The following is a 12,586-nucleotide window of genomic DNA, read 5'->3' on the forward strand; positions in this document are numbered from 1 at the left end:
AACTTTGTCAAGTCCAGAGAGACATAAATGAGAAGTCCAATCTTTTATTGACTGTCAGGGGAACAAAGGACTTTGGATACAGTGGATCCAAGGTTGTTTTGGTACCCTTGACATGCTAGATCTATGCTTGAACAGCTTTCTGTGAGGCCTCTGGAGAGACATGCCCACCATTGCTAGCAGAGCTCCTCTCTTCCCATTCTAACACCCCTCCACCCAGTGGATCTGAGGGGTATGTCTGCTCTCAGAATAATAAACACATTTTAAAGGAATGGTATTGTGATGAAAGTATGTCTAATTGTCGATATGAGATTATTTCTCCCCAAATATTAGAATATAAATAGAAATGTATCATTTTTTTAGAATAAGGAAGGCTATAGTCCATATATTGAAGATTGTGTGCCACCTTGTGGTGAAACTCATCAACATGCTAAAAAATTATCTTTACTAGGTAGGGCCAGATATAGTGGCCTATAGTGGCCCTAATTAAAAAAGACCTACAAAGTGGGCAGTCTCAATTTCTGAATAACATTTTGTCTCATCCAAATTGATTTGCTACTTATTTCATCATTTTGGGTTTTTTTTTCTCCCTTTCAAAAATTACAGTTCCCATCATCATCATCATCCTCTGCTTTCAGTCTTACATTCTGGTCTACAGTAGCTGCCTCTCTTCCTTCTGATCTAATTGCTTCTGGAGGCATACCTTTTAGCAAACATTATCATATGCATGGTATTAACCAATCACTTTCCATGTACATTATATAACATCATGATTCTAGTATAAGTAGCAGATAAAACTAATGTGAAAACAACAGTTCAAGTGCTTAGATAACATTCAGGTACTAAATAATCTGAAACAATCTGCAGTAAAATAAATAAATCACAAATACATCATATCATTAAATACCACTTAAATGGTATTATCCAGAGAAATCATATACATATATACATACCTTCATCCACCTGAGCAATGGCAGCAGAAGAATCTGGCAGACTCTCCTAGAGGCCAAAGTCAAAACTTGTGTGATAGGCACCAATACTCGTAGAATTCCATTGACATAGGATCAAACTGGATATGGCAGGAGCATAATGCAAGTTGGGTCAACCAGAATTTCAGTAAAACAGCCTTTTCCAACCTGGTGTCTTTCAGAACTCTCATAATTCTCAGCCAGCAAGGGAATTTATAGCACAGGCTGCTACTCGTATAAAGAACATTGTAGGGTGAAAAGTACAGTATGGATGGGAGTAAGGAGAGAGCTGAATTCTCAACCATCACTTTTCATCAAATCTCAATCTCTCTCTCTCTCTCTCTCTCTCCCCCCTCCCTCCAGGGAGGGTTACTTTTGGTTTTAGAGACCCCTTTGGACAAAATAGTTGGAAAAAAGCAGTTGCAAGGAAAGCACAGGCAATAGAAAGAGACCTGTTCTAGTGTTGATAAAATATTTTAATTTCCACTACCGCTTCTGCTTCAGTAGGATTCAGATTCCATCATATAGGCCTATTTCCATGTTATCTGGTTTGGGTCAAAGAGATTCAAAACTCTGAATTAATAAGGGAATTTTGTTGGTATTGATGCTATAGTGATACATAGAGTGAGACTTCAAATGTTCCTGTTTAGGAAGGGTGAAGCCTGGAGAGATTCCAGTATTAAAAAGAAACAACAGAATTTTCCCATTCATGTGTTTTAGGAGAAGGTAAACTGCCATTGTGAAAGCCAGTGTGGTGTGGTGGTTAGAGTATTCTGGGACCTGGAAAAGCCACTCAGCCATGAAGTTCATCAGTGACTTTTGGCTAGTGACACATTCTCAGCCTAATGTATCTCACAGGGAAGTTGTTGTGAAGATAAAATGGAGAAGTTTATATAATGTTGCCTTGGTTTCCTTGCAAGAGAAAAATGGGATATAATCAACCACATCAGCATCAGCATAGCATTGCAAGTACACAACATCTGGCAATTCCAGTTCAAAAATTATATGATAGAATTGGAGAAAGTACAGAAAGGGTCAACTAAAATATTAAGAAAGAAAGGCCTCTTCCTTAGGAAAGGCTAAATGTTGGGGTTTCTAAGGTTATTTTTAAAGGGTGCTTAAGAGAAAATATGGTGGAAGTTTATAAAATGAATAGAACAAAGAGAGAAATGATTCTTTCTCTCAGAATTTGTAGTGTTAAGGTCATCTGGTGAAATTGCGGAACTATTTCAACAACAATTAACAAAAAAATAATTAAGAAGTAATGGCCAAGAAGCTCTGAAGATTACAAACTTGAATGGTTTTGAAAACTGATTATAGGAATATGGAAATCTATGGGAGAGAATTTGCTGTACCCCTCCCTCAAAAAAATGCTTTTCGAACATTCCACTTAGGTATGATTTATCCCATTTCATATTTCTTTTTATGCTGTTCACATTAGGATAATTTTCTTCATCTAGCTATTTCTCAGTATGTGTGAAACACATCAAAAGTATTAATCAGGATACAAATTCTGAACTGCATTACAAGAAAAAGGTGATTTGGGATTAAATAATATGTTGCTATTTATATAGTTAGATATGATCTGCTTATATGGCAAAGTACAGTGGCAACTATTAAAGAAGTGCTTGCAATGATTGAATTTTGGAGGAAATGCATGTTAAAGGACTTAATAGTATGACAGAGCTTCAATTTTGAGAGACATCATTAATCATTTGCCTGAAATAAATTTGAGGTGTCATTAAGGTTTGTTGGGTTGGAAATAAGCTTCAGGGACTTAGTAATGCTTGTTTCAAATGAGAACTCTTCCCCAGCTCAGATGAAATCTTCTTGACTTCCTCCCACTTTGAAGGAATGGAAAACTACCATGGAGGGTAGTCATCCACTCACCACAGGGGGTCCCCCCTTGCCCCAAGGGTTCTGTTTGGGAATAGGCTTGTTTCCCAGCTGTAGTTTTTTCAGGATGCAGTCTTAGAACTGACACTGCTTTTTTCGCCTGCTTGCTTTTAGAAGCCTTGATTACAAAAAAAATCTGCTGACAAGCCCCCAACCCCATGACCAGCAAATTCTTAGGGTTAGAAGGTACCCTGTGGGAGGGTTGACTATGCTCCCTTCTAGTAGTTGCACACCTTAGGAAGCAGGTTGAGCACAAATAAGTGGAGACAATAAGCTCCAGTGGGGGAGAAAGTCTACTCCCAGGAGGCAGCAGTCATTTTCCACGATTGTTCAGAAAATGATCCAAGTTCTTTCTGATCAGTGAAAAATTCACCCACCCCTAAAATGCATCTTTTAATATCTAGAGAGCTATACAGCTGATGAATGAGTTCCACTCCTGAATTGAGACACAGATTCCAATTCAGAATTACAAAAGCAAAATATTTTAAACTTATTTTTACCAAGTGTAAATGAGCTTGATTTATATGCAGGAGAAAGAGTCACAAGTAATTGACCTAGCAACAGGCACCAAAATTCTTTTTCTGCATGTTGTGCTAGGAGAAATCAGCAACTTATCTTTGAAAAGTGATTGTCAGAGCTAAATATTAAAGTATTAAACATTTATTGTGAACTTTAGAATAACCCAGGAACTTATAATAAAATGCTAAACTTATGCTAATCTAAACTTCAAACTAAATCAGAGGTGGAACATACTGTGCTGAAGGTCTCTCTAAAAGTTACATCTACATGCTGGGTGCTTTATATTCCAGTGGTGCAGTTAAGGCTAGACTTTGGGGCCAAAATCCAGGGCCCCACAGCTCAGTGCTGGAGCCCCTCAGTGAACTCCCAGAGAATAGCAGTAGAAAAAGCTAACTTTGTTTGCATCTTATTCTTTGAGTTTTAAAATACAAACCAGCATATGTTCAACGAATTCTTTTTAAATCAAAATTGGCAAACAATTTTGCTATTCTTCTGATATTTTAAAGCACAGAATGGCAGGGTATGGAGGCTAAGAGAAATGAGTGTATTTAACAACTGCAAAACAACTGAGATAGAGATGATGATGATGATGATAACATTTCTATGCCGCCCCTTGCCGAATATGACTATCTCAAGCCAGCTCCACCCCACCTATGATACACAACATAAAATTGCTTAGCTATAGCAATGATATGCTCATGCAAGTTTATGTTCACACGGATTGAAGGGAGTAATCACAGTACCACTATGAGCTGCAGCCAAACAACTGCCTTTCCAGCATTTGCAAAGATTGAAACATGTATTTGGATTTTTGCTAGAGCACCAAACTGAAAAGCACAAGAAGCTGCATGTAACTTTACATGTTATCCGAAGCAGAAGGGCAGTGTGGGCTTAAAGATGTTGTCTCTCAGTATAAATATACTGGGAATTAATTTTATGATACTTCAAGTCTTTAGTTAATCTCATCACTAGATCTAGTTAACAATAACTATATTATTAAACTAAGACTTCCTTATAAGACTGCAAGAGATACTATATATAGTCTGATAGACTGACTGAACTTCTAAATATTTATGATACTTATTAATTGGTAAAGGTTCTGGGCTTCACATTTTAGCTCTCTTCTTATGTTTAATATTAATCTACTTAATGCATATACAATTACTCTAGCCAAATATGAAAATGTAGAGCTGTGAATGTTGTTTTTCCATGGTCGGGTGCATTAGTATTCTGAAATGCTGATATTTCCAATCTAGCGTTTTCAGATCTATGAAAGTAGTAATTTACTTGGGGATAAAACAGAAAGTGTAAAGTACAGGGTGATTTTTAGAGCCCTTTAAGTGCAATAAATGGTAAATATATCTAAATTAATCTTAAGTAGCAGTCTTGGGTTTCAAACAATGTTAATCCTAGATAAAGTAGACCCATTGAAAGGAATGAGACTCAGTCATTACTAATATAAGTCCAATTCCTTTTAGTGGGTCTGCTCTGATTAAAAATGGATGATATCCCTTTTCTGTATATGAAAAAGTAGCACTGCTTCTAGATCAGAGAACATCATCAGCCTTTGTCTAGGAGCCATTTAAATGATCTAGGAAGCTTACAACTGGGCTGTTACTGATTTGTTTTTCTTTCCATCAGGGTATAAGCACTGTTATTTGAGTAACAATATATTTGAGGAGCAATGCAGCAGTGCTCCAAGACATGACTGGCCTAAAAGAATCTATAATTCTTAGCTTTTGCCTGTTCTATTAATGCTTGAGCAGTGGACTTTAATGGGGGTGGGGTATATGTATAGAAGTATCTCTCATATTGTTTATTACACACTGAGACAGAGAATTACCATGATTTTTCTATCATGAGGGGGTGTGCAACTTGTCAGCCACATTTCACCAAGCTCAGCCATTTTGGTGACCCTGCTTGCTACCACTTGCTACAATCGCTACCACTGATATCCCTGTGCTGCTGAAATCCTAGCAACTCAAAACACCTCATTCTGCAGAGAGACAGAGTGTGTGGTCTTGGCAGTCCCTGCTTCCCAAGAGAAATGAGTTCCCCACAGTCCACCAAACAGCTGTTTATCGGGCTGTCTCGTATGTGATCATGGTGAGAATCAGGCTCTGTACCCATTCAGAAACAAGTGTTTCCAAGCAGAATCACTGCTTCTGCAGAGAAAGAAGGGGCACATTATTTGCATGCACCCTGCTTTTCTGCAGAATGGAGCTAATGGGAACCCAGTTTTGCTCGGTAATATGCTGCACACTCCCAGGACAATCACTGTGGCAGTGCTGGAGTGGCTACTTCTAAGATGCTTCCATGAAAGAAAATGTCCTGAAAAAAGGATGTAGAGAGAGGTTAAGTGTTCAAATAAGTAGCATTTTGGATGAATTTAGCTGCCCATCAATGTTACCAATTTGTATGTAGCAATTAGGAGGCTTCACTAAATGTGCCTCTGTTGTGTCAGCCAGCTAGAGTACATGGTGCCACTGCCTAAGTTAGGTGCACTAAAGTCAGGAACATTTAAATGGTATAAGAGTAGATATAAGTGAAAATTCCTGTAGGCTAAGCTTTTCAAACACCTCTAGTACTGTCACAAGACAAGATCCATCTGTTGACATTACCTGTTCTATATAACCATTAAAAGGTGCATTTCCAGAGGTTGGTCATCCTTATTCCAAAGGACTGCCTATGACAACAGACTTCTGCAATCTATTGACTGGTGGTCCAGTACAGGTTGAGGAAAGACTGTAAACTAGAGCAACCAAAGCAAATTCACATTTGCTTCTGTGGAGACTGCACACGCAGCTATAAATTTCATGGCTTTAGATGAGACCATACGGCAGTAATCAAGTAAAGACTGTCTGTGTACACTGGCTTTCAGACTTCTCTGTCTTTCAGCTAATGACATGGAAAAATCCAGAAAAATCATCAGACAGTCCTGTCATCAACAGTGACTGTCCTTGAATTCAGAAAAGAAAAAGAAAATAGTAGATTTGCAATGTCACATAAAAAGAAAACAGGGCAAGTAGCGACTGAAAGGAAGAATAAAGAATAAAAGATGATAGAGTTTAAAAGATCAGAGAGGACAGAGAGCATTTATTGATAGGCAGGCATTTGAAGTGGAAATGGAAGAAATAAGAGGAGATTTAAGGGCACTTTATCAAACTACTAAATGATTGGCAGGAGATTTAGCTACAGAAGAGATCATCTAGTAAAAAGGGAAAAACCTCACCCATACTAGAAGAGCAAAAGCAAAGATTTGAGCAGCAGTTTTATGTTATACCAAAACCAACACTTAACTTTGATAACATAGAAAAGATGACGGAATTTGACATTTACTCTTTGAAACCATTGCCGAAAGCTGAATATTAAGGAGGCAAGGAACATCAGAGCACAACTGCTCAATACAAGTGGTGAAGTCAGCTTAAACCACTACAGCACTTCTTCAAACTGAATATGAGAGAGGTTACAATCAAAATGCTCCGGATACTGATGTAACCAACTACATACATTGGCTTAGGACTGTGAGGGACTTAGTTCTGGAAAATATCTTCTTCAAAACCATGCTACCTTTGAAATTCTTTGAAACTCGTTAAAAGCAAACTCCAAAGGAAAAACAAACCACTCTTGACTAGATAGAAGCTTTTATCGTAGTTACATAACTTACCTAATTTCCAGGAAACAGATTATATTGTAGAAGACAGTCTATGGACCATTTAAGAGGATACAAATACAACCAAGCAACCAAGCAACCAAACTAAATAGAAAACTTGTAGCATATAGACAGTCAAGTGTGGCACTTCTTATATTATTGAATGTATTAAAATGATTAATTGAATAAATTTTCAGTATGTATTGAATGTAGACCAGAAAAACTAATAACAATAATCTTATTCTATTTTCAGGAGAAATTGCTCCAAGATTTCCATTAATTTCTCCATTTCTTGCTGTTGTTCTGCAGCAACATTTGGCCTGGGGTTAAAACAATATTTGTAAAACAAAATAGGGATGCTATTAATGAACCACAAAGTTTATAAGAGATTCATTTCAGCTGCTAGCAAATATATGTTGATAGTTGTTTTCATGTTAATAGGTAACTGTAAAACTTACAGCCTTCAAGTCTGCCAATTCTGACAGCACCGATCATCCATTAAGAAAAATTAGCTCTCCTTCCATGCTATCCCAAACAGGTGCTAAGTGAGAATTTGTCTTGGAATTCATGCTGCTGCATAAGAGGATCTATGAATCAGGAGTAATGTTTCTCAGATTTATGCAAAATGCTTAAGATTTGTAGAATGATCATTGCTAAAGTTCTCAGCACCCAAAATATTGTTTATAATGTTTTTGTTACATTGAGTGATCAAGATTGGTCATATCTATCTGATGTTTCATCTTATACTTTATAAGAAAGAGTAAATGCAGCTTTAAAAGTTCCTACCTTAAATGAACTAGGGTAATGATCAATGTGTTTCATGGCAGCCCAACCCCTGGAATGCGGCTTCCCCAGAAATTCTACATGATGACTTTCAACATCTCCATCCAAGTCATATTTCACATACTGACTATCAACAGGATCAGGACAAAGAATGCCAGGCCACCTTGAAATAAAATGTTTAGAAATCTCAATGGAGAGTGGGGAAAGCATAACATGCATAATCTTTATCTGAAAAGGAACACAATTTTTTTCACAAAAAGCCATGCCAAGAGAAGAATATTTAATAACAAGCAGAGCAATACTATGTTGTGGGAGATGAAAATGAAATGGCAGGCATTTTGCCTCTGCCAAAAGTGGGAAATGAGAGTGAATGTACTAGAAATATCTGATCCAGTGGATCATTGTTATTTAGAATGTTCTCTATTACTGAAAGCAACATGCAGGGAAGAGTAAAAATGTGCCAGCCCCAGGCTGGCATCATCCATGGGTTCAGTCACGGGTTCAGCCTCCCAGAGGAATAAAGGAGCTTAGAATCCAAGGCTACCTCTGACCTACTTCTGGAATGTCCCATTTCTTTGGGCAAATTGGATGCTTCTGTGACAGATGCCTCTCTTCAGAGTGGCACTATTCCCCACCCAAAGCTTCTCCATCCAGCAGATCTGCCAGTTTAGTTTGCAATATTAGAAGTCAATTTAGCTTGCCTTCCATAGTGATGGCATTCTAGATTGCTTATCCAGTTGTTCTGCATGCCACAACAGAAGAAGGAAAAGGATCTCCTCTGCAGCCACCTGCCCTAAGTTCCTTTGGCAATGAGTCTGGAAGTACCCAGCAAAAACGGACAGAAGAAGCGCAGGCATAGATTTAACACCTTGTGTAGAAGCAGTGAGGAGAGGCCTGGGAAGCCTCTCTCATAGGAATAGACAAGCCTTGCTACAAGTAGTGCTACCAGAAGGGCAGGTACTTCAAACAAAAGTTGTTGGACATTTTGTTGATGTACAGCCAGGAAAGGGGGAAGTGAGTTGTAAATCTTTGCCCTGGCCAAGAATCTCCAGGCTGAATTGGCCTCAGTGTGGTAACTAAACTTACAAATAAAGATTGTCTGTGCTTCCTTTAAGAGACTTGTGAATATGGAGGCTATGGAAGAGGATGGGTTCAACATACCCCCTCCCTGTGGAAGTGCACACAATCATGAAATCTTTTTGTCTCTCAAGGATAACCTGTAATTCTGCTTCTTATAATACTTCTCTGGAAAGCTGCTGTTCTACTATATTTTAAAATGAGATTTATTTTTAGAAAATGTCAGAGTTCATTTTTATACAGCATTGTCTTGTTCTCTTTTTCAAGAGAACTGTTTTAATTCTCATCACAATGATACATTTTAAATTAGAGTGAACGTATATTATATGTAATTAAATTTTAACTTTTTCAAAACTTACCTTGGCCATGTTTGTGTCTTCACCAAAACTAAACTTCCTAAAGGAAGTTCTGAATACACATACTTTAATCCATGTTTTTGAAATTGAGACTCCTTAGGAAAATACTGTTCAGAAACAGAACATTTATTAAACTGTGGATCACTGTTCATATAACAGTACCATGGTTCATTGGGATCAACATATGTAGCATTATCATGTGGTAATAATCTCCATTTTAAACAGTTGCTATTCTCACACTGTATCCACACTTTACCTAAAGAAAAATGATCTGTTACAGAATCCATTTAAACAGTCTTCAGTTTTATCAGTCAGAGGTTATTGAATACGTGTTTCTTCTGAAATATAAAGAAAAGAACAAATCCAAATAAATTATATTTATCATGAAGATCATGCTTACATGATCTACTATTAAAGGCTTAGCTAAGTCAAGTATTCTTTCTCTTGCTTCTTTGCTGGCACTGTAGTTTGTCTTCTCTCCCAGCCTTTCTAAAGCTTACTTTTCATTAAAATCACCCATGCCTTTCTTACAACAGCTCACCTTTTGGCAGCAGTCATATGGTACTAAATGGGGAAATAAACTTCTCTGCAGCTTCTGTGGGGCAATGTCTAGGGTGTGTTCCCCACTGGACTTTGCCCACCCAAGGCTTCCCATTCATGCAGCTGTATAACTGGAGGTAATTTAATATTTTCTACAAATATTAGCACAAATGAAAAGGAACCAAAAATTAAAAATATTTGACAACCACAGGTTCTTCCTCCAAGGTACTACTGGGACACTTTGAAAGGAGTATGTGTAGTTATCAAAATGGGGATTGTTAAAGCTGGCTTAACAACCAGCTCCTGCAATCTCAGGGGGAAAGAAAAATGTTTAAACTGTGATGAGCCCCAGTGGCTTGTGACTGAGGTGGGGAGTGGTGAGACAACTCTCTCCTCTTGTGATGAGCCCTGGAGGAGAGGAAGTGGGTTCACAAACCCACAGTGAGCCAGATTGTCTCTTGGGTTGTTCTGCTAACAACCAACCCCTTATGGCTTCTTGCCAGGGTGACTTCACATGACTGGCAAACACACCCAGTGTTTGTAGTTGAATGTCTTCCACTCAGAAATAATAGCCGATTAGTATCTCCAAAATATAAGGATATTGAAGCATGGAGACACCCCAGATTGGCCTTTCACAATAGCATCCATGTGCTAATTTGAAGTTAAGTATAATGAATAGAGCATGGTTGACACATCACAAAGTTCACTGTTTATTTATGGAAAGTTATAACTTTTTCAGTCTCCAGAAATCATGTGGGCATGAAGAAAAAAAATGGATGCTTGCATGAATCATTGAGTTGCTGTTGAATGCTTTTAATGGTAGTTAACTGGCATTGTGACATTTGAATATTGATGAATATCTCATATGTTCATCCCTCCCTCCCTCCGTGTGTGTGTGTGTGTGAGAGAAAGGGGGGTGGGAGGAGGGATATAAGAATGATCCCCTATTGCAAACTGAATAAAACAATGTTTGTTCTTCTGGAGGAGCCATAGGAGGCTGAAGGGATTTGGAGGGACGGAAGGGGACAGGTGAACCAACAAGGGAAAGGGGTCTGCAGAGGAGAAGAGAGAGCAGCAGTGCCTCTCAGTGTAGCTTACAAACTGAGCCAGCTGCTTTGCTGGCAGGCAGCAAATGACTAACTGAAGGCCTACATCCAATCAAGGACAGGTCTGAGAGACTTAGGATTTAATTGTCAGCCTGAGATTTAAAAATATGTCTGGATTGTCAGAAGTTTGTATAATCCATAAAGAAATATGGTAACTCACCAAAGAGGTCTCCATATTATGATAAAAGGGGAACAGAAGGAATCATTTCTGCAAGCAAAGAATGTGGCAGTGGCATATCTTGCAACCATAGTCCCAAAAGTGCACGTCGCATGCCAGAAACTGTTTGCCAACATAAAATTAATAACTTAAAGGAGGAAAGCAGTAAGTATTTGTTTAAGTCAAGGCTTATTTAATAGTCAGACTATTCATTTTGTAGTATTCATATTGACTTCTCATCAAAACACAGACCAAAAAAACATGGAAATGTAAGGACAAGTCACGTTACTGAAACCATTACAGTGACCTGTAAAAAGCATAACAAATGGTAATTTGTGGTAAAAAGAATTACGGACAATGGCTTGTCCAATCTTCATGCAGTAGACTATGTATATCATCAAAGCTATAGCAAAAATTTTCTGCAGTGTGAAACACATCCCACTACAGTGCACTAATATTGGCAGAAAAATGTAATGTGGGATGCCCACGTAAGAAACAGCATCCCACATTACCTTCATACAGCATTTCTGAGAACATGTTCTTAGAAGCCAATGATGATCAACAACTGAGTGTTACAGAACACATATCACTGATAGAATCATTCCTTCAAGGTGATGATTCACAAGCCTACAACATATCACACACAAAATACAAGCTTATAGAAAACTATGGGAAGGTATTGGCACAGTGGTCAAGGTGGGTGAAGCTAATGTGCTGACATTGAAAGAATTATCTAATTCTATCTTGCAAGAGTATTAAGTAAAGTCCAAAGAATGTGATAACAACCTCTAGAAGATGCATGTACTGTAAATGAAACTGGAGCAAAATTCATCCAGTCTCAGTAGTGTACTCACTGAGGAAAAAAACGCTCAAATATCACCCAAACATCCAGAAACTTTTGTGTATGGAGCTCTTTCTGGGAAGGATGTTTTTCTCCCACCCTCACAAAAACTTGCTTTGGTTTGACAAAGCATCATGCAAGTTGTGCAGCTGCAGTAGCTCTTCTATGGTTTGGTCTAGCAATATAGCTTCATATTGCTAGACCAAATTCATAATTTGAGATCCAGATTGACCTGATACTTTTGATTCAAATGGCTTTTGCTTGTCATAAAAATAATTATGGTAATAATTGAATGCAGTGCTGCTATAGTCATAACTTAGTGATCTTATACATTAGAGCAGCCAACCCCATCATAGTGCCCTACAAATGTTTTAGATTTTAACTCCCATAAGCCCCAAACAGAATGGCCAATAGTCAGGAATGCTAAGAGTCAGAGCTGGTGTTAAGGAGAAACCCACTAGTGCTGGAGCCCCAGACCTTTCATTTGGAGCCCTGAATCTCTCAGAGGCCAATGGCCCCATCACCCTGTGATCCATAGGCATTTGCTGAAATTAAATGCAAATTTGAAGGTGTTCCCATAATATGATTGTCACTAGATATGCTAAAGGAATATTGTTTCTGAGTGGGAAACAATTCCAAAAACTAGTTACAGTTTACGCACTATTGTTCCTTGTCTGTTCCTTCCCCCCTCTTC

At 38.1% G+C, this 12,586-nt stretch overlaps 1 protein-coding gene across 1 annotated transcript in view; it reads right to left on the reverse strand.

Moving 5' to 3' along the window:
- Nucleotides 1-11,588, reverse strand: part of ZCWPW2 (zinc finger CW-type and PWWP domain containing 2) — a 32,286-nt gene extending 20,698 nt beyond the window's left edge. The window contains exons 1-3 of the mRNA XM_044419147.1: nucleotides 11,564-11,588; nucleotides 9,252-9,504; nucleotides 7,819-7,978 (exon numbers count right to left, since the gene is read on the reverse strand). Of these exons, the coding sequence (XP_044275082.1) occupies nucleotides 7,819-7,978; nucleotides 9,252-9,504; nucleotides 11,564-11,588 (438 nt within the window). The remainder of the gene's footprint in view (nucleotides 1-7,818; nucleotides 7,979-9,251; nucleotides 9,505-11,563) is intronic.
- Nucleotides 11,589-12,586: the final 998 nt, after the last annotated feature.

The sequence above is a fragment of the Varanus komodoensis genome, unplaced genomic scaffold (assembly GCF_004798865.1).
Source record: "Varanus komodoensis strain SLA01 unplaced genomic scaffold, ASM479886v1 scaffold10, whole genome shotgun sequence".
NCBI lineage: Eukaryota > Metazoa > Chordata > Lepidosauria > Squamata > Varanidae > Varanus > Varanus komodoensis.